We start from the raw sequence: 26,142 nt of genomic DNA, 5'->3' as shown, positions 1-26,142 counted from the left end.
GAACTTTTGAAATGACTTATATTCCGTACACTATCCATTTGATTTAAAGTAAATAAAACGTCCAAAAATAGGGAAAAATCAGTCTGCTTTTTTAAGTTTTTCCAAGTTTACTTGCATCTAGAGAAGGAATTTGAAGTCTCTCGTTTAATCTTTCTACTTTCGATTTGCATTCGAAATGATGATGTCGAGACATATATTTCGTATTCACCGTTTGGGAGTTGACAAAGGCTTGCTGTGTTTTCATAACAAATGGACGCATTCAAAATCATATAGCGCTACGGCATCCGAACAAAGTACAATACAGGAAACAACAAATGACACTTCTATTATTCGTGACCAAGGAGGAAAATATGTTACCGAAAAACGGTTGAAACCGTTAACTAACAAACCATTCGTTAAAAATTTGTTTCTTGGCGACTTTGACAAGGTACTGTGCATGTTCAGTGCTATCTGATGTCAGGGGCGGGTCCAGGTAAGGGCGTAATGGGCGTGCGCCCCCATTTTGAAAGTAAAAAAAATATTGTAATCTGCTTGATAATATAATTTCCTTAGGCTTAGATAGACATTTTCTAGTATTTCAAATTTATGGTTGTAATATCTAAGAAATTTTATTACACATAATTGATTGATATCTTTTGTCAAATTGATAAATAGTTAACATAATAGGATACAATAATTAAAATTTAATTGCTGAACTCTAATATACCAATGACAATTTTGTAAAGCTTACTAAGCGCGACTCTTCTTTGAAATATAGACCACCATTCCACAATGTCTCTCCCAAAAGTCTGTACATATTTGCATTCAAAAAATTTATGTACAATGGTTTCTATGTTTTTACAGTACGAACATTTTTCGTTGTCAACTTATCTATGTAATAATTTCAGATAATGTACCTTAAGAATATGTAAACACAATTCAAAAGATCATCAGAGACTTTGTTTGGTCCAAAGGCCCTCTGAAATTAAGAACAAAATTATTCAACTGCCAATAAAACATGGATGACTAATTGCTCCACCAAACTTTGAACACCATAGCTTCCACAATCATGTGGATCAAGCGATTTTTTAACGATGTTAACACTAATTGTAAACATGTTTCAGATACCTTTCTTACATTTTGTAATCTTAAAGATGTTTTATACGGGAGATGCTCACTAGAAAGATTTGATTATAAACTACCCCATTTTTATAGTCAAGTTTTATGTAAATAACTTAAAGAATAATTCCAGTCAACAAATGCTTTTGAAATCCTTAAAGAATTTCTTTGGCTTAATCCCTACATCAAGATTGAACACAAAAGTGTCTTTTATTAATTGTGGTTTTTCTAAGGGCATTAAATTCATTAATAATATCGTCAATGATACAGGAGAATTCATGTCTCACATACATGTAGATATATATGCCACATATATGTAAACAATATGATATGCATCTTGCAATGAAAAGTTAGATGTTCTAACTGCACACAAAATAGTAATCCACTTTCCAGAGGTCTTTTTTTCTGAGTCTAGAAAACAATCAATTAACTTGATACAGTGAGACCCCTGTATAGTCCAAATAATTATGCCATCTTGAGAGGTTGTGAGGGATAAGCATCAGATTCAATTGATCAATACCTCCTTGTGAATGTCATGATTATCTGTACAAGGTCAAAGAACAAATTTTTGTTGACTAACCCCAATGTCCCAATTATTACATGAGGCAATGATCAAGGGGTATGGTAATGAATTTACTGCTCACCTGCATGATATAATGAAAAACAGACATTTTGGGTTAGAAGGGCTGGTCCAAAATTATGTTCTGTACAAATTTTCGTTTATTGATGTCTTGCAAAACTATCAATTCATTCAGTCTAAATGGTTGTCCCCTTGTCAGTAAGTTTGAGAAAAAAAATAATGGTAATTTTTCCTTCCAAATATCTAGGTACTTTGAATTTTAAACATTTCAGTTTTACTTTGTATTCTCTACACATAACTTTCATGCATTATAAGAATTTTGATATTGATACGATAAGCATTTCAGCTTATTTGATGCTTTTTTTAGACATATTTGTATGTTCAAATTATATTATAAATTGATTGATGTGGAGAAAAATGACAAGAAAATATAGTAATAAAACTGATAACTTCTGGGGCAACCCCTTATTTTGACTGGAAATAATGAGTATCAATAATAATGTTACTTTTCCTTACTGTTTCTCGATGTAGAATGTGTCGAGTTATATCCATTATTTTTTTTTATTTAGAAGAAATAAAGCTTTCATAGTTGAAGAAAGCTCCAAAGTGTACTTACAATACTTGATCACTATGATTTCAGGATGTGCTTGTTTACCCAGAGTTGACCAAAGAACAATTAGAAGACATTAATTATTTGGTGCAGCCAATAGAGAGATTTTTCAATGATGGTAATGTTCACAACCAATGCAGTATTTAGGGCATGATATCTCAAGTCTATTAAATAAATCAGTCAATCAATAACGTAATAGTGTAGAAATGTGATATAGCTATAACTAGAAATACTGTGAGCAAGCTCACAAAGAGAATACCTACTCCCCCCACTTAAAATGAAAATGTAAAGCCTTTAAGTTGGATTTATCTCCCTTTGTGGTCATCCAACATTAATCATATTCCTTCATACGCATCACTATATGATACCCAACCTTCTTATAATATAAAATCAAAATTCCTTGAGCGGTTTAGGAGTTGTACATACAAGGTTTAAACATGAAAAGGCATTAATATGGATTATCTTTCTTTGGGTCCTCTGACAATTATTGCATTCCTTCATGCAATATATGATGCCAGACCTTACTATAAAATTACATAAAAATCAATTGAGTGGTGAAGGAGCAATTGCGCTTAATAGGTTTTAACATGTAAAACCCTTGATTTGGATTATTTCCTTTTTGAGTCATTTAACAGTAATTACTGGTGTGTTCCTTCATGCACATCTACATTTCATACCCAACCTTCCTATTAAATTTCATCAAAATCCTTTTAGGTGTTTAGAAGGAGTTGCACTTACATGGTTTTAATCATTTAAAATCATTATCTGGATTATCTCCTTTTTGAGTCCTTTGACAGTAATTATGTTCCTTCATGCTCATCTGAATATGATATCCAACCTTCCTATAAAATTTCATCAAAATCCCTTGAGCGTTTTAGGAGTTACACTTACAATGTTTTAACATAAAAAAAACCCTTTAATTTGGATTATCTCCCTTAAGAGTTGGTAGACAGTGTTTATGTTCCTTCATGCACAATATGATACTCAACCTTCCTATAAAATTTCATCAAAATCACTTAAGCAGTTTAGGAGGAATTGTGCTTACAAGGAATGTGGACAGAAGGATAGAAAGACAGGAGGAGTGATTCCTATATACCCCCTAAACTTTGTTTGTGGGAGTATAATAAGGATACTTCAAGTTTTATTATAAGGACCTGTTGTAAAAAGAAGGAAATGTAGCAGTACTGAAGGTAAAATGTATGTGACGTCCTTGGTTAAAACAATGCTAGGAACACCAGAAGAACATACATTAACAATATATTGTACACTACATAAAGAGCAAAGCATACAATACTTGAAAAACAAATTATACAACACATAAAAAAAAAATCAAGCAACATATCAATAACAAATTATACTACACGAAAGAACCACAAAATGTATTAAAAAAACCTAAAATCAGAAGTCCCGCTAAAACCTATAAATAGCAAAATTTATGTAGTTCATACATGAACCTTGAAGGAATAAATACTTTTTCAGTTGATTCTAAAACCATTGATAAAGAAGCAAGAATTCCTGATGAAGTTTTACATCAAGTTAAAGATTTGGGGTTGTTTGGTCAACAAATTCCCCTTGAATATGGTGTGTATGTAACATTAGGAACAAACCAATAAGATAATAATAATTAAAAAAAAGAAAAAAATACAGAATTTTCAATGTATTTCCTTGCAAGAATACTTAAAATTCAACCAAAATTTATTTCAGTCTTAGACTCAACATGATAGATTGTTTTGTTTCCTTCTGAGGACATTTTACGGAGTGCTACTAAAGTATTCTATAGACATGATTATTGTAGAGAATTTGTAATTCTTAAGTCTCAGTGATATATTGATGGACTGTTTGTAGATGCACTTAAGTAAGATAATCCATGTGTCAGTGATATATTGATGGACTGTTTGTAGATGCACTTAAGTAAGATAATCCATGTGTCAGTGATATATTGATGGACTGTTTGTAGGTGGACTTGGATTGAATGCAACAGAGTTTGCCAGACTGGCAGAAATAACATCTTTAGATAGTTCCATATCAGTTACATTGGCAGCTCATCAGTCTATTGGATTAAAAGTAGGTTAAACAACACAAATAGCAGAGTTTTTTAAGGTTATACAAGTTTGTGTACCAGGGTTCTCCATGGAGGAATATTTTATGCGTCAGTTTTCACTGAAGCGGACACATTCAATATGTTGCATTTTTCCATTTTATAGTCGTAGGATTTTTTTTCAAAATATGATATTTATTTCATTAGTGCATTCTTCCCTAACTTTTTTTCTAGTCATTGTAACTTTCTTTTTTTTGGCATTAAAAATATCTTGTATATAAATTACCCTTACCTCAAAATATTTTGTTGCCAGAAATAATATTGCCAAACATATACATGGCTGGGAGTGCCAAAAATACATGTGCATGAATCAGACATTAACATGTGGGAGGGTAAATGAGAAGTTCATTCATGACAGAAACCCCATCAATAATCATAAAATCGTGATTTATGTGGATCAAAGCATATGCATGTAAATAGAACAATCATTTTTTTTCCTACTGATATTTGCACTATATTAAGGCTTGGGGAATTTTACTTTCAATTTTCTTTTATATTTTCTCGGCAAGAACTTACGTTCTCCTGACATTGGAGGTAGATACACAACAAGAGAACAGCATGGCAGTGTAAACAAAAGCCAGTCATTTTATTTTCAATTCGAAGTGTTTAAGCCAGTATCTGATGGAATAATTATTATGTGGGGATATGATTCTTGGTTTGAATAAATCAATTTCTTTAAGGTGAAAATGCTTTGATATTCAACCTTCATTCTACTTTGCATTTAAAAATAGCCACATGTTTTTGGCCATAGTTGAGTTACCTTTGACTATAGTCAGTTTTGAATGGCTCACAATAAAAGTTTTCATTTGATTGACACTTCCCATGAAATTAATTTGGAGGGTAGTTTATCGGCAATGGAATAATTATCTTCTGATTGGCTTCAGTTGTAAATTTGTCATGACTAATTAGTTTTTGTAATCTGCGTAAGTAATTGATGGTTTTTTTAGGCATAAAATAATTCTTTGCCAATAATAGTAATAAAAGTTAATCGTGGCAGATGACAATTTAACCATGGCATTTGTTGTTAGTTTGGTTGTAAACTCTTTGACAAAATCTTCAAAAGTCACCAAAATAGATAGATTCAATAAAATGTAATTGTCAGCTTCAAATAGTATGAGAATTAATGAACAATGTAGTTTTAACAAATAAATATGATTGAATGTATGAATTTGGACAGTGTAGTGGTTAATACCTGATGAGAAAATAAATATCAACTGCTTGTTTGCTATCCAGGATACTAACAAGTACATTTACGGTAATTACAGAGTTATCGTTCTGCGAGTTACATAGTTTTGTTTCCGGTTAAACGGTAAAATAAACAATGAAGTACATAGATGATTTCTGGCATCGTTGAAAATAACACACACTACAGCCCTTATTTTTTAATCATATTAGAGAACATGATTTTCTTTAATACCCCATAAGCGAAAGTCAAGATGATGATGAAAAATTTATTCTTGAAATGAACTTCTTAATGAGTCATGTGGGTTGGATATTGCTGACCATCCATTAAGGGAAGTTGCCATGTTAGGACCTAAACCAATGAGTAGATCGGAGAAAAGTAGACCACTTAAACTCGTCATTCAAATTTAAAAATAAAGGAACTAGGGCATATATATTTATAAATGCTTATCAGTTAAAAGAGACTTAAAATGAAAAACGAACAAAAAAGTGGGCATTGGTTGAGATCACACAAAATCTGAAAGGGAAGAGGGCAAGGCCCTGAGGTTAAAACTTGCAAAGATTTCCCAAACCAGAAATGGGTGATTCGTAGAGATGAAGTGGTCTCCTTTGAGGAAACCAGGATGGAGGAAAATGATAAAGTCACTGATACTTTTGTAAATGTAAATGTGTTAAGTTCAAGTTGAGACAATTTGTTAATTTCTTTTCAAGTTCAATTGACTTATAGTTTTCTATTTCGAGTTAAGACAGCTTTAACAGTTCTTTTTCTAGTGTTATTAATCTCAAATGACTCTGCTTCTGAAAAGAGGGAATTACTGATTCATCAGGTATTGATTCTATTATAAGTACACAAAATGACAATCAGAAACTTACTATTTGAAGATTCTCTATCAAATACATGTTCAGAACTTGAAGCATACTTGTCGTTGGAAAAGCCTGATGTCTAAGTGCGAAATGTTGTGAATAAGCATAGTATTGAATATGCAAACTTAAATGGATATTCGAAACTTGTACCTTCTGTAATTATTTTATTCATTAAAAATAGCCTCAAAGTTAATTAACTCAATTTTTTGATAACTTCTATCAGGAAGCTATATTGTGCAAAGTTATATTACATGTAACTAACTATGAAAAACTTTTGATTGGTTTAGTGTATATCAGCCCATTGACATCAGCTGAGAATAATGACAAACTTGTATCTGTTATTATTAACATTATGGGTCTTAATCATATTCTTTATCTGCTTTGGTGAAATTGACTCAAATAGCTTAGGGTCATCTGCAAGAAATGCTCATACATATACCAAATTTTTATTTTGTGTTCTTGACAATTTCTTATTCCAACATGTAAAAGTTAATACATGATTAAGAGAAGGACAACAGCCCAACTGTCTTGACCTTTTCTTCAGAAATTTGGAGAACATGATTGACTCACTGCTAGGTAAAAAGGACCATGCAGTCATTCATTTCAATTATATGTGTTATTATTATATCAGTTACCAAGATGATATGTATGTAAATTATAAATATTATAGAGGTGACTATGAAGCTATTAACAATGACTTAGAAGTTATAGATTGGGATGATGTTCTTCAGGATCAAAATGTCAACCAATTGTGGTATTGTTTTAAAAATAAGTCACTTGAAAAGACTGATAAGCATATCCCTAAGAAAATAGGTGACAGTAAATTTGATAATCCCCTATTATAGATGGATGGGAAAGCAAAGTCTGCTATTTTAAAGAAATGTAGGGCATAGAAAAAGTATTCATATGCTTGATCAAGAGAAAATATAAAATATGCATGTACAAGGAGTAAATACACAAACAGTATCAGAGGAAGTATGTGAATTCTAAACTGAATACAAAATCTGGTATAGGTGCCTTGGCGGCCTTGAAAAAACTGATGGTACTCTTGTACAAAATGATGTAGATAAAGTTGAAGTTTTTAAGGAATATTTTAGTAGTGTGTTTACCTGTACCAATGTTTTAAATGAACTTTTAGAAACTAAAGAAATGGACCCTTTATTATCAGATATACAAATGTATCAGTAATTTCTGAAGATGCCCTTTAAAAACTATCAAAGTTAAAATCTGATAAATCTGCTGGCACTGATGGCCTTCATGTGAAAGTTTTATTTGAAGTTCATTATAAAATCAGTTATACATTAAATAAGATCATGAGTTATCAGTAAATAAGTTGTTATCAGATAGCCAGTACAGTTTCAGACCAAGAAGATCATGTGTTATACAACTCCTTGAAATAGTTCATGAGTGGTCTATTTTACTTGATTCTTCAAACCCTGTTGATAATACATGACTTTAGGCACACATTTGATTCTGTTCCACATGAGCATTTTTAAGGAAACTTCATAGTCTTGGTATTCAAGGAAATATATTAAGTTGGATCAAAAGTTCTAACTGGTAGATCACAATGCCTTTTATCTTGTCATCAGCGAAGTTATAAGTGGTGTACCCCAAGGTGGTGTCCTTGGTCCCATATTATTTATCATTTTTATAAACAACTTGCCCGATACTCTTTCAGGAATAGTGAAAATATTTGTTGATGATTCAAAGATAAACACTTGAATTGAAAATGAACAGCAACAACAAATACTGTGGAATGATATAGATAAGTTATGTAATTGGTCAAGGAAATGGAAAATTTCTTTCAATGCTACAAAATGTAAGGTGATGCACTTTGGTGCAAACAACAAATGTGCTAGATATACAATGTTAGATAACTGGGACAACTATATACAAGTACTACCAGTAAACAAAGAGAAAGATTTTGGAGTGACATTTGAACTGAACTTGAAATATGATTAACATACAAATGTCTTTGTCAGCAGACTCAGCGTGTACTTGCGATAATTAGAAGATCGTTTGACCACATGGATAAAGACATATTTTTAATTTTCAATAGTCAGTCTGCTGCTTGAATACTGTACACCAGTACGGTCACCTTACCTTGAAAAAAATATATGGAAAGTCAAGAATATTTAAAACTGTGCAACAAAACTGGTACCAATGGTTAGGGATCTCAGTTACATAAATGAATTAAAAACACTTGGTCTTCCATACCTGGGAGTATAGACAAGATCGAAGTGACATGCTTCAATTGTATGAAGCTCTCCTTGAGGTCAATGATATTAAGTAGGAAAATATGTTTTCATTATCTACTAATCAAACTAGGGGGCATTGTTTCAATCTTTTGAAAAGAGAGATGTATTACAACGGAACACCTGAATACATTCTCAACAAGAACTATTGATCAAAGAACAACTTATCCAAAAAAACTGTTACTACAAAATCGATAAATATCGATAAATGTATTCAAAAGTTAGTTAAATGAAGAAAATTTGAATAGGAATAAATTTAATCTAACTTGACATTGTAACTTTCACATATTATTTGATACATTATTTATAAGTACATTGTATAAGTTGACAATTATAAATGGAGAATATATTTGTCTTCAAACTGTTTTCTTACAAAAAAAAAACAGATATTCCTTCAATATATAAATATTTTATTTAATGTGGATTCAAATTTTATTATGCCGTCAACATATATGGCCATATGGAAAACTGTTTTTCAAGTATTTGTTCAAGGGTAGTAGTAGTCCGTATAAATTATAATGTGAGGCAACAGTAGAAGTCCTTTGACTTAATGGAAAGTCACACAGTTCTGGTAAGCAGGATGAGCAAACATTTTAACGATGGCGGTCCGCCATGCTAAAACAGCTCATGGAGAACCCTGGTGTATAAACCTTTTTTTCTCAGAAGTAAATTAATGTGTTCCTGAAGTATTTTTTTACTTTATAACATTGTTAAAAATATATATAGTATAAAGGAATCCATGTCTCGTTACAGTTTTCAGTGAAGTTTTATTGTTGTCTTAAAAATTTTCAAATATAATGTAATATGTTATAAGTATTAGTTACATGAAGGTATATTGAAACGTGGCATTGTTTTCCTTTGTTAAATTGTTGGATGATTAAATTAAATATATACAAACATGTTATAATGAACCATTCATTGCTGGGCGCAACTCTTCAACAATAACTAAGAATTCAGTATTGTACACATTTCTTAATCTTTTAAATAACAACTGCGTAATTTATCTTGCAAGTAGCTTTACATTAATGCATGTACTAAAAGCTGTTTTGCAAAATGTCATTTTGTATGACTCCTTCCCTTTTATTTTTCAAACTTTTGGTTGTGTTGAGAAAAAAAATGTTTACAGATAATGACATGTAAGTCAGGTTAATGAAGATCTAATGACATGTAAGTCAGGTTATTGAAGATTTAAACTTTTTTCCAGGGTATCTTGATAGTTGGCACTGAAGCCCAGAAACAGAAATATCTACCTAAACTTGCAACAGGGGAACATGTGGCAGCTTTCTGTTTAACGGAACCTTCCAGGTGAGTATCTCACAGAGCATGACAGCTTCTGTCTGACATAATCTTTCTAGTGAGTGTCAGTTCTCTATCCAAGAGAATCTTCTAGGTTATTTTCTCACATTACATGTCAGTTCTCAGGCTGACAGGACATTCCAGTTGAGTTTTTCACATAAGATGTCAGTTTTCTGTATGACAGGACCTTCCAGGTGATTTTCTCATATTACATGTCAGATCTCTGTCAGGGAGAATTTCCATGTGTTTCTCTCACATTACATGCCAGTTCTAAGTCTGTCTTGCATAACTTCTAGATTAGTTTCTCATATTATATGGCAGGTCACTGTCTCCGAGGACCTATTAGGTTAGTTTGTCATATTATATGGCAGGTCACTGTCTCCGAGGACCTTTTAGGTTAGTTTCTCTCATTATATGGCAGATCACTGTCTCATGCAACCTTCTTAAAATCTAGGTGAGTTTCTCACATTGTATGGCAGATCACTGTCTCAGAGAACCTTGGTGGTGAGTTTATCTCATTATACGGGAAATCACTGTCTCCGAGAAACTTTTAGGTGAGTTTCTCACATTATATGGCAGTTTTCATGAGTTTCTCACATTACTGTCCAGTTTTCTATCAGACAGAATCTTTCATTTGAATTTCTCACATTACATGGCAGTTTTCATTTGTGTTTCTAATATTTCATGGCAGATCTCTGTCAAATATAAAGTTAATAGACAGAAGATACAAAATTAACTGGTTTGAGGTCTAGGACCCTCCATTTCTGATTTGGGTTCTACCCAGGTCCTGGACCTACCATATTTAATAGTTACTCTTATTGAAGACTTTTCACTTTCTTCATGTCGATCTTTTATTTATGACACAAAAAAGTACAGGACCTTTCACTCTTGAAAGAAAATTTGTACCCATGCAAAATCAATATGTGAATGTGTGAAAGTATGCTTAGGACAGGTTTTCATATGTATAACATTAGTAGTTTATTTACATGTAACACATTATATCATGGATTTGAATAATCTCTCAAAGTCAATTCAATGATATTAGACATTAGTAGTAACATCAGAATATATTTTATTTAGTGACATTAGATAACTGACTTACTATCATTAAAACTTTTTTGTGAGCACAATGTCTGTAGTATTGCATTATCTTTTACAGTGGAAGTGATGCTGCATCCATCCAAACTAGAGCTACTTTATCAGAAGATGGGAAGACATTTTATTTAAATGGAGGCAAAATCTGGATCACAAATGGAGGAATAGCTGATGTATTTACTGTATTTGCACAAACTGAAGTGGAAAAAGATGTAAGTCTTTTAGTGGGTAATAGTCATGCTTTCATCTCAATTAAATGTAGTGGAATAAATGGTTGATTTTAGTTTATGTCCTATTGCAGATATTTCATGCATTTCAGGGCAGGAACATTTGATTAATCAAACATACCCAGCTTTTTACACACTGAGCAAAACCTTAAATGTGCTAGCTAACTGAAGCAGCTGCCTGCAGGAAGGCATGCCACCTTACTTAGACACATTATAATGACTCCAAATCAGCCAATTGTCTTACCTTTTTGTTGCATGCATGGTTTGAGATGTATTGAAAACCAATTTTAGTCTTAATATATGACACAGGCAATAATCAAAGCCACAAAAACATACTTAAGGGAAGCATTCTACCAGTAGACCTCTGAGACAGTTAGAAGAGTAAAGGGTCATGCACTTTCGTGATGAACATACATACCTGTTTAATGATGTCCTATCGATTTAAACTTGCAAAGACAAGTACTCATTTGTAGAGACAAGTACTCATTTGTAGAGACAAGTACTCATTTGTAGACAAGTACTCATTTGTAGACAAGTACTCATTTCTAGAGACAAGTACTCATTTGTAGAGATAAGTACTCATCGTAGAGACAAGCACTCATTTGTAGAAGCAAGTACTCATTTGTACATTTTGTAGGAACAAGCAACATATACAGTGAAAGAGTAATTAAGGGAACCAAGGTTATAGCGGTAATCAAAAGAATGTAATCCAGGGACAAAGACCAGACATGGAAAACAGACACACACAACAAAGAACATAAAGTAACTAAAATCATATATACAAAGTAACAAAAGTAAATGAGCAACTCGGACTCCACTAAAAACTGGGAGCATGGACCAGGTGCACCGGTAGGGTAAGCGTCCTTTGCTTTTCTAGAAACACCCGCCGAGTTGCTCATAAAAAGTCAAGTCCGGGGTAGACAAACGAGGAAAGGCAAACTATGACCCGTTGAATAAATCAGTTTTCATGGTGCTGATGGATACATTTTAACGATCCACGAGTTCATGACGACGACCATAAAACTTCTGTAGTGATGACTTCAATCTCGTAGCAACATAACCCTGTTCCAGAAGCCTATTTGTTAGACTTCTAGCGCGATACGAAAAGTCTGCGTAGTTTCGGCAAGCTCTGGCATAACATATGAGTTGTGATATGAACACTCCATAAGCAGGAGCCGAAGGGATGTTACCACAGATGAAAGGAAAGTTGACAATTCTGAATGAAAAGTCATCACGTTTGTCGTAAAGTTTGGTCAATAGTTTTCCTTTACCATCGATTTCTAAGTGTAGGTCAAGATATGAGGCTGACTTCACAGTATCTGTAGTATCCTTTATCTCAAGTTCTTTTGGGTAGATGCGATGTATCGAATCCCCGAAATTAGGATTGTTTAAAGATAATACGTCATCTATATAGCGGAAACTGAGATTGAAGGATCTAGCCAAACGATATTCTTTCTTTCTGATCAAATCAGCTATAAAGTCAGCCTCATAAGAGTGAAGAAATAGGTCAGAAAGTAAAGGATCACAATTTGTTCCCATTGGAATGCTGACCGTTTGTTGAAAAACACGTCCACCACACTGGACAAATATGTTGTCGATTAAAAATTCCAGCATTTTGTAAACATCTTCCTCTGTATATTTGGAAGATGATTTGGAATTATTTCTTACAAAGTATGAGGAATCTCTACCAAGAACTATGAATGAGAATAAAAATGAAAATGAACAGAAAAACTGTTGTTAGTTCTCCACACAATACATATTATTAATATATTTTGAAATATGTGGTTCTTTTTGCATGGCGCGGCGCCATGTGTTTATTTGGTGTGCGCCTTGTATTCAGATTTGCGTCATGCATTGCAAATTGGCATTGTATTTCTCAATTATCTTGCCTATTGATCACCCACACCTGTCAAAAATCATCATGATTGGCGTGTGTGTTTATTCAACTTGACCTTGGGATTATTGAGTTAGACAATACAGACAGGAAGATTTACCGTTGTTGATCGTTAATTTCTATGTTGTAGCTTGTGCTTTTAAATATGTCTCATACAACCTTAACACACTGTCTTTGGCAATTTATTTTCTGTGTGAAAGGACACGTGCCACGATGACAATTTGTCCAACTGGAGAGTGAGCCATGTGTTCATTTTGATCCATGGAGATCCCTGAGTAGATTATAAGAAACTTCTTACACTATTCCGCCTCGTAGCCAGACAGGTACAGACAGATAGATAACCATCTATGGGCCTCAATCAAAAAACATTTGAAGTTTACTTTTATTTGATGAATGCACATAGTGTGTGGTAAAAAGCTGAAAATATACAAAAAAGGATTTTCCTAAATAATTGTCCAATCAAAATGATCATACATTCAAAATATCAAAGATATTTATCAGAATCAAAATACAGATAACAAATAATACATCACACAATATTTTAAAGAAAAGTGTTATGAAATAAACTTGAATTATCTCCCTTTATGATGCAGGGGTAAGATCAATTTTTCAAACAGGAAAGTCTCCCCCTCAAAGTATCTCAAAATATCTCAAAACTGGTGAAGGGAATGTGGGATGCATAAATAATTATGATATATCATATTTTACGTCACAATATCATTAATACTGCAAGTGGAATGAAAACAACTCAAAATACCTATCATAAACTATGAAGGCATGGCTTATCTAGGCAAAATGTAAGAAAACAACATGTGTGCCAATTGTGTAAAAAATATCATTAATTTCTCTTTTCCCATCAACAATATGTATGCAACTATAAAATATAAGCATTGAAGATAATAATAAGACTTACATAGTGGTCTGTCATGAAAAGATTGACTAAAAAAATCTCGATGGAAAACACATTGGTTCAATGCTCTGACTTATGTGGTTCACATGTAATCTCAAACCCAGAAACAGGAAATGACTCAAAAATGAAAGTAAAAGTACAATATCCAAAATAGAAATCAAGCGTACCCTAGGGTCAGGAAATAGGACATAGGAATAGGTTAATTATTAGAACATCTAAATATATCAAATGTTAGATATAACCAATGAAAAGATAACTAAACAATACCTATTGGGACAAGGGAAAAATATCAAAATTGTAATTGAGAACATTACATACACGCCTGTCTAAGACGGGAAGTGTTATGGTATACCGTTGTCCGTGCGTCCGTCCATCGTCAACACTTCGGACAATAACTCAAAAACACTTTCACTAATTTTATGAAGCTTTGGTGAATTGTTCATATCTATTGACATAAGCTCCCTTTGGATATTTATAAATTTTTATTAAAAAAAAGGCGGAAACAGCCAAGGAAATTTTTTTGTTGAAAAATCGTTGAAAACAGACCATTTGTTATGAAGATCGACTAATAAATATAAAAGGTACTTGGTAACCTTGTCAGAAAAGTGTTCTTTGAACATGATAGAAATGTATGGATGAAAATCAAGACAACAAACGTACTTGAGGTAGCCTTGATAGTGCCAAATTTTTTGTGCATTTTTTATTTACTTTTTTTGGGGGGGAGGGTATTTGACAGGGCTCACAGTATTTCTGGTTGATCATATAAAATTAAAATTATAAGGACAAGTTAAAAGGACAATGGGCGTATCATGCGCTTAAAGTGCAGCTCTTTATTTACCAATGAAATGTTCCTTATGATAAATTCTACAAAAGTCTTTCTTGAGTCAAAACTGATGGACTTTGCCTTGAAGGGCAAAAATTGAACAAGTGAGCGATTCAAGCTCCTGGGAGCCTCTTGTTATATTCACAGGGAGAGAAAGTAGATAAAATAACTGCGTTTATTGTTGAGAGAGAATTTGGTGGAATAACTAATGGTAAACCTGAGGACAAATTGGGCATTAGAGGATCTAACAGTGAGTCATCTCTCTTCTGAGCAAGTAACACAGGCATAAACAATATAAATTTACTACAGAAATAATATTTTTTTTGAATATGTATTACTGTTACATTTGGTTTGAAATGGCTATGGTCAACTTAAACCACAACTACCTTTGTTCTTATACAATTTATGTACATGTATATTCTGTAGAGCGAAGATATGGGAAAATCCTATAAGGCTATGTCTCCAAGTCTAATAACAAAAATAATGAGAGGACACTGTGTTGACTTCAATATGTTGTAGATTAAATCATTGGCTCAAAACTTTACATCAAATTGTACAAACCACCATATTTTAACTATATATTGCAGCATGTGAAGTACATTTTGACAACACACCGATTCCACTAGAGAATGTCTTAGGAGAAGTTGGGGGAGGTTTCAAGGTACGTATATATACTGTAAATGTATTAATTTTTTGTATTTTCTAATTTTCATGGATTCTGTCTTATGAATCTATTCACTGTTTTGAAAAATGTTTAACATTACGTATACGTAGTGTTAGAAATCGATTTTGTGGGTATTATTTTTAGGGATTAATTGTCCACCACGAAAATAGCCAAAATTGGTACATCATGAAATGGAATACTTTAACAGTTGTATATCACTAAACTGTAGTGATGTATTCCAGATACAGTATTTAGGGACTATTTACAAATATATGTATGTTTTAATGCTGAAGATGTGACCTCTGAGTAACAAACTTTACAGGTAACAAATTATAGAGATTTTCTAAGAGAACTTTAAGATTACATTTTGTAATTTTGCAAAAAGATTCAGCATTATAATTAAACAGTAAATCATAATAGCTTTATTGTTTCTAGGTAGCCATGAATATATTAAACAGTGGACGGTTTAGTATGGGTAGTTCAGGAGCAGGGGTGTTGAAGAAACTTATTAGTAAGAATTTTTGTAAAACTGTTTTCTATTCATTATATTTTTCTGATATGAGGGACAAACCAGAAGAATATTCACCTTCTCTGTTGAATTATGTACCTGTCTACGGGTTTCATTTATTTTGGCAGGTAACAATGTTTATGGATTGACAAAAAACACATTTCTTTGGAGTACATAAATCAAATAATGTAATCAATAACGGTATCTCTCTTCAATATTACAAAGTTAGTTTATTCTGTTGTTTGCTGATTTGTGTAACACCAACAATCAAAGAGAGACAAAAATAATTTATGTTCTTATGACTAAGCTGTCAGGTGACCAAGACTTTTGAAAAGTTTTTTTCAGTAGATGGGATACATGTACATGGTATTATGTCACTATAATTGTTTCTAGATCACTAGATATTATTTTAGATAAAACTTAAGATATCAGTGAGATATGTATGTAGTAGTACAGTTCTGTTATATTATTTTAACACTCAGTAACATTATAGGATGTTAGATATGTAGACAATGGTTCTTTAATCTTTTATATGAGTTTCTTTATCTTCTGTATGATATGTGATCTTTTACTTTCATAGATTTAACAGCAGAACATGCAACTACTAGAAAGCAATTTGGTCGGAATCTCTCGGAATTTCCTCTAATAAAGGTAGGGTTGCAATATATCAATAAGTACTTAATGGATTTCTAATTTTGTTGTATTTAATATTCATATAAGGTATAATGCTTGGGGTATTTTGTTGCACTCATTTACATATGGGCTGAGTCTTTATATTTGATTATTTTATACCGCACTATCAAGGTATGAAATATGAATATAAAGGCCAAATCAAGTGTAAATGAGTACAACACCATGCTTAACAATTCTAATATGACAAAAAAGATTATACCTGCATCTGCCCAGGTGTAGATATATGAGGTTATATATTTTTTTAAGTTTTTAGGACACCATACTATAGCTTTTGTTCCAGTTTTGAAGATTAAGATGGAAAAGTCTTCAGTCTTACAGCAAGTTTTTTAATGTAGTGTTGATTGTTCTGATGATTACATAACAACAAAGTGATCTATTGTTGTCATTTATAAATGATAATAAGAATGTATAGCTATACATTGTACTAAACAGATCATTTTAGATCATTCAATTTGAATACTGAAAATTTTCACTTGTGATCCTATTTTGGTTTTTCACTCTTTCCTATTATTTGCAGGAGAAGTTTGCTAGATTGGCTATAACTACATATGTAATGGAGAGTATGGCATACTTTACAGCAGGATCATTGGATGCTTATGAACAACCCGACCTCTCAGTAGAGGCTGCTATCGTAAAGGTAACATTTAATGACATTATCTGTTGAGTTTTGTATAAATGCTTTAATGTTACAAGTATTGTAATTCATTATGTAAATGATTAGTTGTTACTGTTAGAGAAAGAAACAAATATTTATGTAATCAACCAGAAATAGTTTGTTAAGATTAGAGTAGTACATGATATATTATTGCTGAATGTTGAATAATGTTCTAATAAAATAGTTCTACAAAAGAGAGGTAATTCAAAATTTACACACTAATTTTAAGAATAGAACCCTTTTGACTGACTGCTTGCAAACTTTATGTAAAACATAGTAACCTGAGATAATAATGTTCATTTCAACATATATTATCTTGTAATATAGGCCACAGGTCACAAGTGTAAAAATATGAGTTACTTCCCTTTGTCCTGGACAAGTCTTCTTTCAAATGATTATAAAATTGTCAACCTTCATATGAATTGTGTGCTACTGGAAGTGATTATCTTTACCTATAAATCTACATTTATACATGACAAAAGGAAATGGCATAAAAATGCTTTTGAGGAAACTACGAAACATATATATCTTTTTGGAATAATGGAAGAAACACCTGTAGATTTTACATTTTCTTTTTAAAGAAAGTCTCTCTTTAGTGACCTTCTGAGGGACAGTAAAATCAGGGTCACATAAGACAGGTGATGTTTATATTCAGTTTTTATTTTACATAGATTACACTGTTTAGGATTTTTACACATAGTTTTTACTAGTGTATTGCTAAGTACAGATGGTGGTTAAGACTACATTATCTTTGTATTGTGACTCTTATAATTGTAGATATTTAGTTCAGAAGGTTGCTGGGCTTGTGCTAATGACTGTCTCCAGATCCTCGGAGGATTGGGTTATATGAAAGACTACCCTTACGAGCGTTACCTCAGGGATGGAAGAATTCTCATGATATTTGAGGTAAAATATATGCAAGGGATACTTACAAGCATGTGTAACAAATAATCATTGAAAACATCCTTAAAATATGATCAGGTTAAGTATATGATAATGATTATTTTACAAAAGTACCATGGATCAAATTTAAGGTAGTAAAATATAAAAATCGAATTGTATTTTAATATTGGAGTCACATTGAATACTGTATATTTAGAATATTCTTCAAGTTAGTTTTTCCTTTTCAAGACAGATAAATCATAAACTTTGAGAATTACAAGTTAACATTGTGATGATATTAATTGATGTATAAATTCTGTTTATAGGGTACTAATGAAATACTAAGAATGTTTATTGCTCTTCATGGTTGTCAACATGCTGGGAAACATTTAAAAGAATTAATCAAGTATGTTTGTCATAGCATAAAGTTTTAATGTTGTGGTGAATATGGTTTAAAAGTATTATATGTATTCCTGCCTCTCAATTTTCATGAACTTATCATACAATTTGATGTAGAATATTTCGTTTTTTAAATGCAGTCATATTGTATCCATATTGTTTTTAGTGAACTATTTGTTTTGTTATCTTGTCTTTTGCTTTGTGGTGTACAACCTTCTGTCCACATCTGTTTGTTAAACTAAATATGGTAACATTTTCATCACAGATTAAATCTTAATTTGGACAGGAAGTTATTAGAAAGTTGATTATAAGTATTTTTTTTTTATTTTGACCAATGTCTGCTTGCTTAACCATCTTAGGGACAATTTATGCTTCTTCATAACTGCTTGCAAGGTAGTGAAGTATAAATTGCCTCAAAGTTGGAAATACAGCATAATACATGTAGTACTTAATTGTTAGTACAAGTACTCAATTGATTGAATATTACTTAATTTCTGTACTTTTTAATAATGTTACTTCTAATGGGTAAAAAATCACAATGAATATCATGACAATTAAATCTATCTCCTACATCATCCTTTGTTTACTTCCAGTCCTCATGAGAAATATAAACAGACCATGTTTAGTCACTGTTGTTTGTCAAAAACTGAACACTTCTGAATTTTGCTAATCAACCAATGAAATGATTATCTTTAAAAAATGTAATGTATATTTTACTATAAATCAGATTTATCTTACCAAATATATTCTTGATCTTGTTTATTATACATCAGTTATCCAGAACCATTACTGTTATGACAATAATTGCTATTTACAGAAAGCTGAGGAACCCATTAGCTAACCCAAAACTGTTCTTTAAAACTGCCAATAAAAGATTACTCAGAGATGTACGATTCGTGAAAGATAAACCAAAATTAACACTTCATCTAGATGAGGAAATTCATCCTAGTTTAAAGGTAGATTTTCAGTGTTCAAAGATCGTTAAAAATATAAACAATAATAGGGTAGGTACCCCAAATCTATCCAGGTATGATATTGATTGTCTGGGTAGGCACCCCAAATCTATCCAGGTGTAATATTGATTAACTGGGAAGGCACATGTACCCAAAATCTATCAAGGTGTAATGTGGATTAATTGGGTAGGTACATGTACCTCAAATCTATCCAGGTGTAATGTTGATTAACTGGGTAGGTACCTCAAATCTATCCAGGTGTAATGTGGATTAACTGGGTAGGTACCCCAAATCTATCCAGGTGTAATGTGGATTAACTGGGTAGGTACATGTACCCCAAATCTATCCAGGTGTAATGTTGATTAACTGGGTAGGTACCCCAAATCTATCAAGGTGTAATGTTGATTTACTGGGTAGGTACCCCAAATCTATCCAGGTGTAATATTGATTAATTGGGTAGGTACATGTACCCAAAATCTGTCCAGGTGTAATGTGGATTAACTGGGTAGGTACATGTACCCCAAATCTATCCAGATATTATATTGATTAATTGGGTAGGTACATGTACCCCAAATATGTCCAGGTGTAATATTGATTAACTGGTTAGGTACCCCAAATCTATCCAGGTGTAATGTTGATTTACTGGGTAGGTACCCCAAATCTATGCAGGTGTAGTATTGATTAATTGGGTAGGTACATGTACCCCAAATCTGTCCAGGTGTAATATTGATTAACTGGTTAGGTACCCCAAATCTATCCAGGTGTAATGTTGATTTACTGGGTAGGTACCCCAAATCTATCAAGGTGTAGTGTTGATTTATTGAGTAGGTACATGTACCCCAACTATCGAGGTGTAATATTGATTAACTGGATAGGCACATGTACACCAAATCTATCCAGATGTAATGTTGAATAACTGGGTAGGTACATGTACCCCAAATCTATCCAGGTGTAATGTTGATCAAATGGGTAGGCACATGTACCCCAACTTTATCCAGGTGTAATGTTGATTAACTTGGGAGGAACCCCAAATCTACCCAGGTGTGATATTGATGGTCTGGGTAGGTACATGTACTCCAAATCTGTCCAGGTATAATGTTGATTAACTGGGTAGGCACATGTACCCAAAATCTATCCGGGTGTAATATTGACTGTCTGGGTAGGTACATGTACCCCAAATCTATCCAGGTGTGATATTGATTTACTGGGTAGGTACCCCAAATATATCCAGGTGTAATATTGATTTTTGAACATCTTGAAATGGAATCAAGTATGGAGTTTTTCTTTGCAAAAAGAAAATTTATTAATTTACAACATTTAATAAATAAATGAAATGTATTATGAACATAATTGATATTTTACAGGATTCTGCCCAGATTTTAGAAGCAGGTACTTTGCTGTTACAAGATTCTGTAGAAAGAACATTAGAAAAATATGGAAATGTAAGTAAAATTTTTCTGCATTGATATGTTATAACTGTCAACTGACAGATTGGATTTTGATTTTGATCATACAAGTTATATTAATAATTATCTGATTAAGGTACAGTAGTCCCTCTCAGAAAGCTCCCCCCCCCCCCGACCAATGTCTACCAGCCTTAAGGGACTACATTTCAATTGCATTAGTGACTTATAGTGCAAATTGAACCCTTATAAGTGCCCACCTGTATAAACTGTAGGTGTCAATGTAGATCATGTTGAGCATTTTTCCCAAGTATATTTTCAATTAAGTTCTTAAATTGAGTGTCAATTAACCTGAAGCCCTTAGATCATGTGTACAAAATTGTAAACATGCCAAGCATAGGCACCAAAGTGTGAAATTAGTCTGATGAATCAGTCATGATCACTACTGGTAATAAATAATAAAAACATGACCAGGTATTTCAAATGACAAACAAGAGTTGTTACCTTTTTAATCTGTTTGCAATTAGCCATTTAGGTTACAAGTATAATTGATTTTAGTTAGCACCATGTGCAAATGTGTTACGACATACCGTAAGTGGGCATAAATTTGCATATGAAAGGACTGATAATCAGGAAGGCTCAATTTTGATAATGTTTTTCCGGTAAAGAATTTTGTATAGTTTGTTTATATATTCTGACGGTTGTAAAGTTCTGTATTCCAATTAGCATAGATTTTGTAAAACATAGTTATATTCATTCATAAAATTGATAGCTGCACGAATCAATTATCTTTGTAAATCCATTGCTGGTTTGAATGACAGCTTAACCCCAAATTATGAAATAATGTAACCAAATAAATTTACTATGTAAGCTCAGGTTTGGAAAACAATAGGTTTGAAAGTTCAAAGGTCTGTAAAACAAATATTGTAAGTGACGACTTGCTGAAAAAAAAATTGACTTTTAGTCCGAAAAATATGGTACATAAACAAAACTTGATTCAATAGTTAATTGTACATAACATATACATAACAAATATGAAATAAAACTATTTATAATTTGTGTACTAGTACATAACAACGTACATGTAACAGAAGCAAACAAACATATTTAGTGAAATGCTTAAGTTGGCCTAACCTCTCAAGAGAGGCCACCTCTTTTGTGTTGCCAGTTTTGGATTGCAGTATGGGTGGCTATATAAGAGAGGGACTGCTGTATTTAATTTTGAGCATTTTACTTTGTTTTTGTTATAATTCTTATAATAATGATGAGAATTACTTCAGGTAATGGGAAAGTATCTCAGAAACCTCTTCATTAATGGAAATGGCTTATTCTTAAATAGAAAATGAGGATCTAAGGTTTCCATCTGAAGTAATAAAAAATGACGACCCAAACATAGCTTATTCTTTTGTTTTTGTTGCATTTTTAATGAGGATGGGGTCATAAAAAACATTTGTCTTCACTGACTGTATTGGTAAGTATTGAGAACATTAGGTATGTTATTTCAGCTTTTGCAGGGTAATGTCACAATGGTAGTCATGGAGACAATGATAATGTCATAATATCAGTTTTCAGAAAAGTTTTTCTCTCGTGCACTGTGATCTGGCATGTAATATTTAAGATCTTTCCTTCATTCTGCTGGGCTCTTCACTGGGAAAGATGGGAGTTCCTCACATTTATGGAAGCTACCGTTGTTTATCTTTGCACTTGTTTAAGAACATATTACTCCATTTTTTGAACTGCAAATGAAGATTTTTGCTGGTTTTGGAAAATTATTTTCATTGTAATTTCCTTGACAATTGTTTTAGAAAGTAGTAGAAGAACAATATGACCTGAAGAGATTAGCCAATATAGCCATAGATCTGTATGCCATGACCTCATGTATAGCAAGGACCAGTAGATCATTATCTATAGGATTACAGCATTCTAGTCATGAGGTGAATATTGTAAGCTAGTGATAAACTGACAAGAAATGCACTTTAGGTTACTGCTATTGCAAGCAGAAACTTTTCAATTCATGAAATGGTCCTGATGTCAGGACCTACAAAAGTCTGCATTTGAGGGAAGTAATACAGCAATAATAGATGTATAAATTTAATTGATTTTAATACCTGCTATAGTGTGAATTGGGTCAAGGTTGTACAACAAGTACTTATATAGTTATTGCCATGGAGAGACCAAGTTCAACTACTGTGTTTAAATTTTTTTTATTCTGTAAATAAATGTCACCATTGAGATACAATATATGATATTTTGATAATTTCAGTTTAATAATTTTTGAAATGATAATTTTCAGCTTATGATAACCAACACTTTCTGTTATGAAGCCAACAAGAGAATACAGCATGAGGTGTCAGAGCTTAATAAAGGTAAGTAGTGGTAAAGTATTTTGTCATCATTTTTTTTATAATTTCTCTCCCCTGCCACAATGTGATATAGTAGAAACACGAGGTATCTGTGAGTCTGTTGGTCACATTTTGTAATCCTTCTCATGCCAACATTTCTCAACATATTTTGATCAAATCTATACCAAAGGTATCCATCATGAATGTATGAGACAAGTTCAAAAATCAATGATGACCAGATTCTATTTTCAAAGTCATCTCCCTTTAAAATTGAAAATTTCTTCAAATTTTTTTTTAAAGCACTCCAATATTTCATTTGTCTTTTCTTTAGGTGACTTTGACATTAAAAATTATTTATTACATTTAACTGGGCTTTCACACAATAGGTTACAATTATAGGCCTTTACTGAAAAAAAGAATATTCTTTGGCAACAAATTAATTTGTAAATGGGAGGTGAAAATTACCTGAAAATCAGAATGAAGTTGATGACACAGGATGTGCACTGAGGACCTCCCTGCCCATGGACTATAGTAAGATTTGATATACTTGTATGATGAAATATATAAGCTATTAAATTTAAATCAATGCAATATTTTAAATTCTTATGTGACATAGAAGTCTGGTAAGTAAGTCTTTTTTCTAAGTAACTAACATGTATCATTTGTCATGAATATATTTTTTTTTAAATAAAAAAACTTTCATTGTACCTACCATATTTCCACCCCTATTATTGGTGGAAGTTTGTTTTTTTAAATGGTGTAGTTAATATATATGATTTTATAACTGAGTAGCACTTCTGAACTTATTTTGTATTGTATCTTCATTCATTTTGTAAATCTCATCAAGTATACTTAGTATAATTGTTTTAGCTCACCTTTACCATCACTTGGTGTCCATCCTTGTCATCTGTAAACTTTTCACATTTGGCTCAACTACATAAAAACTCCTTGACCAATTTGAACCTAATTTGGCAGAAATGATGTAAGAGCCTTAACAAATGATCCACTTTTGGTTCTGCTTGATTAAAGCAGATGGCTGCCAGTTGCCATTTAAGCTTCTGATTGGCCAATTTTCAAAGATCAACTTCTCTGAAACCACATTTGCCAATGTTTTGAAACTTAATTGAGTTAATGACCCTAATGCCTTCTACAAACCATCCATTTTTTGTGTGGCTCAGGTAGCTCAGCAGGTGGATGTGTCCACTAAAAGCTGCCTTTGAAACTCAATGGGGAAACACATTTTGGCCTATATCTATGCTTTTACTAATCCAGTGGTGACCAAAATTGGTAGAAAAAATAATAGGGAAAACTTTAACAAGTTATGAAATTTTGAATTTGCTTGATTAAACAAGATGGCTACCAGAGGCCTTTTAAACTTTAAATGTTCAAATTATATGACCTCATGATTTCAAGTTCTAAGCAATTCGGGATCTCTTGAGCCTCTAGTTTACTACCTTTTTTAAAAGTGCACACATTGTCAAGCTAATTAGTATAAGATATACTCACACTGTATACATAGTAATTTTGTTTTGTAATGGTTCTCTTTTTCAGGTAAAGCAATAAACAAAGATGAAAACATGACAAAGATAGCTGATTTAATATTCAAGACCAAAGGTTACTATCCTGCCCATCCACTAGAGAGAAACTGGTAGCTAATCAAAATATCTGTGTTCAAGTTACATGGGCATTTTATTTAGAAAAAATTAGCTGAAAACCTGTATTGGGTTAGAAAAATATAAATTTTTCTTCGAACAAACTTAAAAGTTCCATGATGCAATGAGATAGAGTTTGAAGTAGACTTTTCCAACCATTAGGTTTTTAGGGAGATTGAGATGTTAATAATTTACTATGAACTGTGTCATTTCAATGTCATAATTTCTCAGGAACTGTGATATTTTTCATTAAAGCATTCAATGCATTGTTCTTTTGTGTCCTTTTGTGGTGGAAATGACGACTTAAAAATAAATATGAACTACAGTCGAACTTCAATGTGTCGAACTCGGATTAGTCAAAATCAATCAGTCCCCCCGATAAGACTTTGAGGTTAATTAACCCTGATGTCTCAAAGTCAACTAATTAGTCGGAAAACTGATTGCTTTATTACAAACCATCATCAAAGTGTGTTTTAACAACGATTAGCTTGGCTTTTAAAATTAATTTGTTGACACTCTTTATGGTTTATTTAATTAATTTAAAATTGCGCGTGTTGTTAAAAGAAACGAATTTATTATTAACACGTGGGAATTTACACTAACAGTGATATCGGATATTTTGATATTTGAATACAAAAATTTATAAAATACAGAGGAATTGTAATGGTATCTGACTATTTAATGAAACATCAAGCAGACGATAGTAAGGGTATTTCAATGACTACATTCGTTTCGCTAGTGAATTTGAAATTATATCGTAATAATATAGAGCACGTGGTTTGACGATACTCCTGATTGTGAATCAAAAAAAGCAGCATGTTATGAACTATGACATTTTTGATGTAGAAATAATAAAAAGGAAATTTCACCAAGAACTCGGTGCCGTTCAGTATTTCAAACATGATATACAACATATAAAAAAAATATCTTCCGATATGAAATGCAAGACATTACAAAGTACCGTGTAAAGTGAAGTACATGTACAGGCACAATAAATGATGTAAATACAGAAACAATCATTGACCAAACTATTAGTATTTCCGGTTTATCCTCGACCTC

General features: G+C 32.3%; 1 protein-coding gene across 1 annotated transcript; it reads left to right on the top strand.

The window, feature by feature from the left end:
* The first annotated feature begins 147 nt into the window (after positions 1-147).
* Positions 148-25,354, top strand: LOC148626904 (complex I assembly factor ACAD9, mitochondrial-like). The gene is made up of 18 exons (XM_088559449.1): positions 148-427; positions 2,319-2,406; positions 3,768-3,869; positions 4,246-4,352; positions 9,892-9,992; positions 11,143-11,290; positions 15,080-15,182; positions 15,520-15,593; positions 16,032-16,107; positions 16,685-16,755; positions 17,315-17,434; positions 18,230-18,358; positions 18,661-18,740; positions 19,551-19,689; positions 21,051-21,128; positions 22,895-23,023; positions 23,383-23,455; positions 24,983-25,354. The coding sequence occupies exons 1-18, from the start codon at positions 176-178 to the stop codon at positions 25,081-25,083; spliced, it is 1,971 nt and encodes a 656-aa protein (XP_088415575.1). The 5' UTR covers positions 148-175; the 3' UTR covers positions 25,084-25,354.
* The last annotated feature ends 788 nt before the right edge of the window (positions 25,355-26,142 follow it).

Source organism: Perna viridis, chromosome 1 (genome assembly GCF_037379345.1).
Source record: "Perna viridis isolate PV_CMFRI_1.1 ecotype Kerala chromosome 1, ASM3737934v1, whole genome shotgun sequence".
Taxonomy (NCBI): Eukaryota; Metazoa; Mollusca; class Bivalvia; order Mytilida; family Mytilidae; genus Perna; species Perna viridis.
The sequence above is the reverse complement of the archived record's forward strand: the minus strand, read 5'-3'. Positions and strand labels throughout refer to the sequence as shown.

Coding starts and splice junctions, on each gene's coding strand:
- LOC148626904 (XM_088559449.1), top strand. CDS start 176: ATGATGATGTCGAGACATATATTTCGTATTCACCGTTTGGGAGTTGAC. Junction 17,435..18,229: donor TAGAGGCTGCTATCGTAAAG/GTAACATTTAAT, acceptor TTATAATTGTAG/ATATTTAGTTCAGAAGGTTG. Junction 23,456..24,982: donor GGTGTCAGAGCTTAATAAAG/GTAAGTAGTGGT, acceptor TCTCTTTTTCAG/GTAAAGCAATAAACAAAGAT.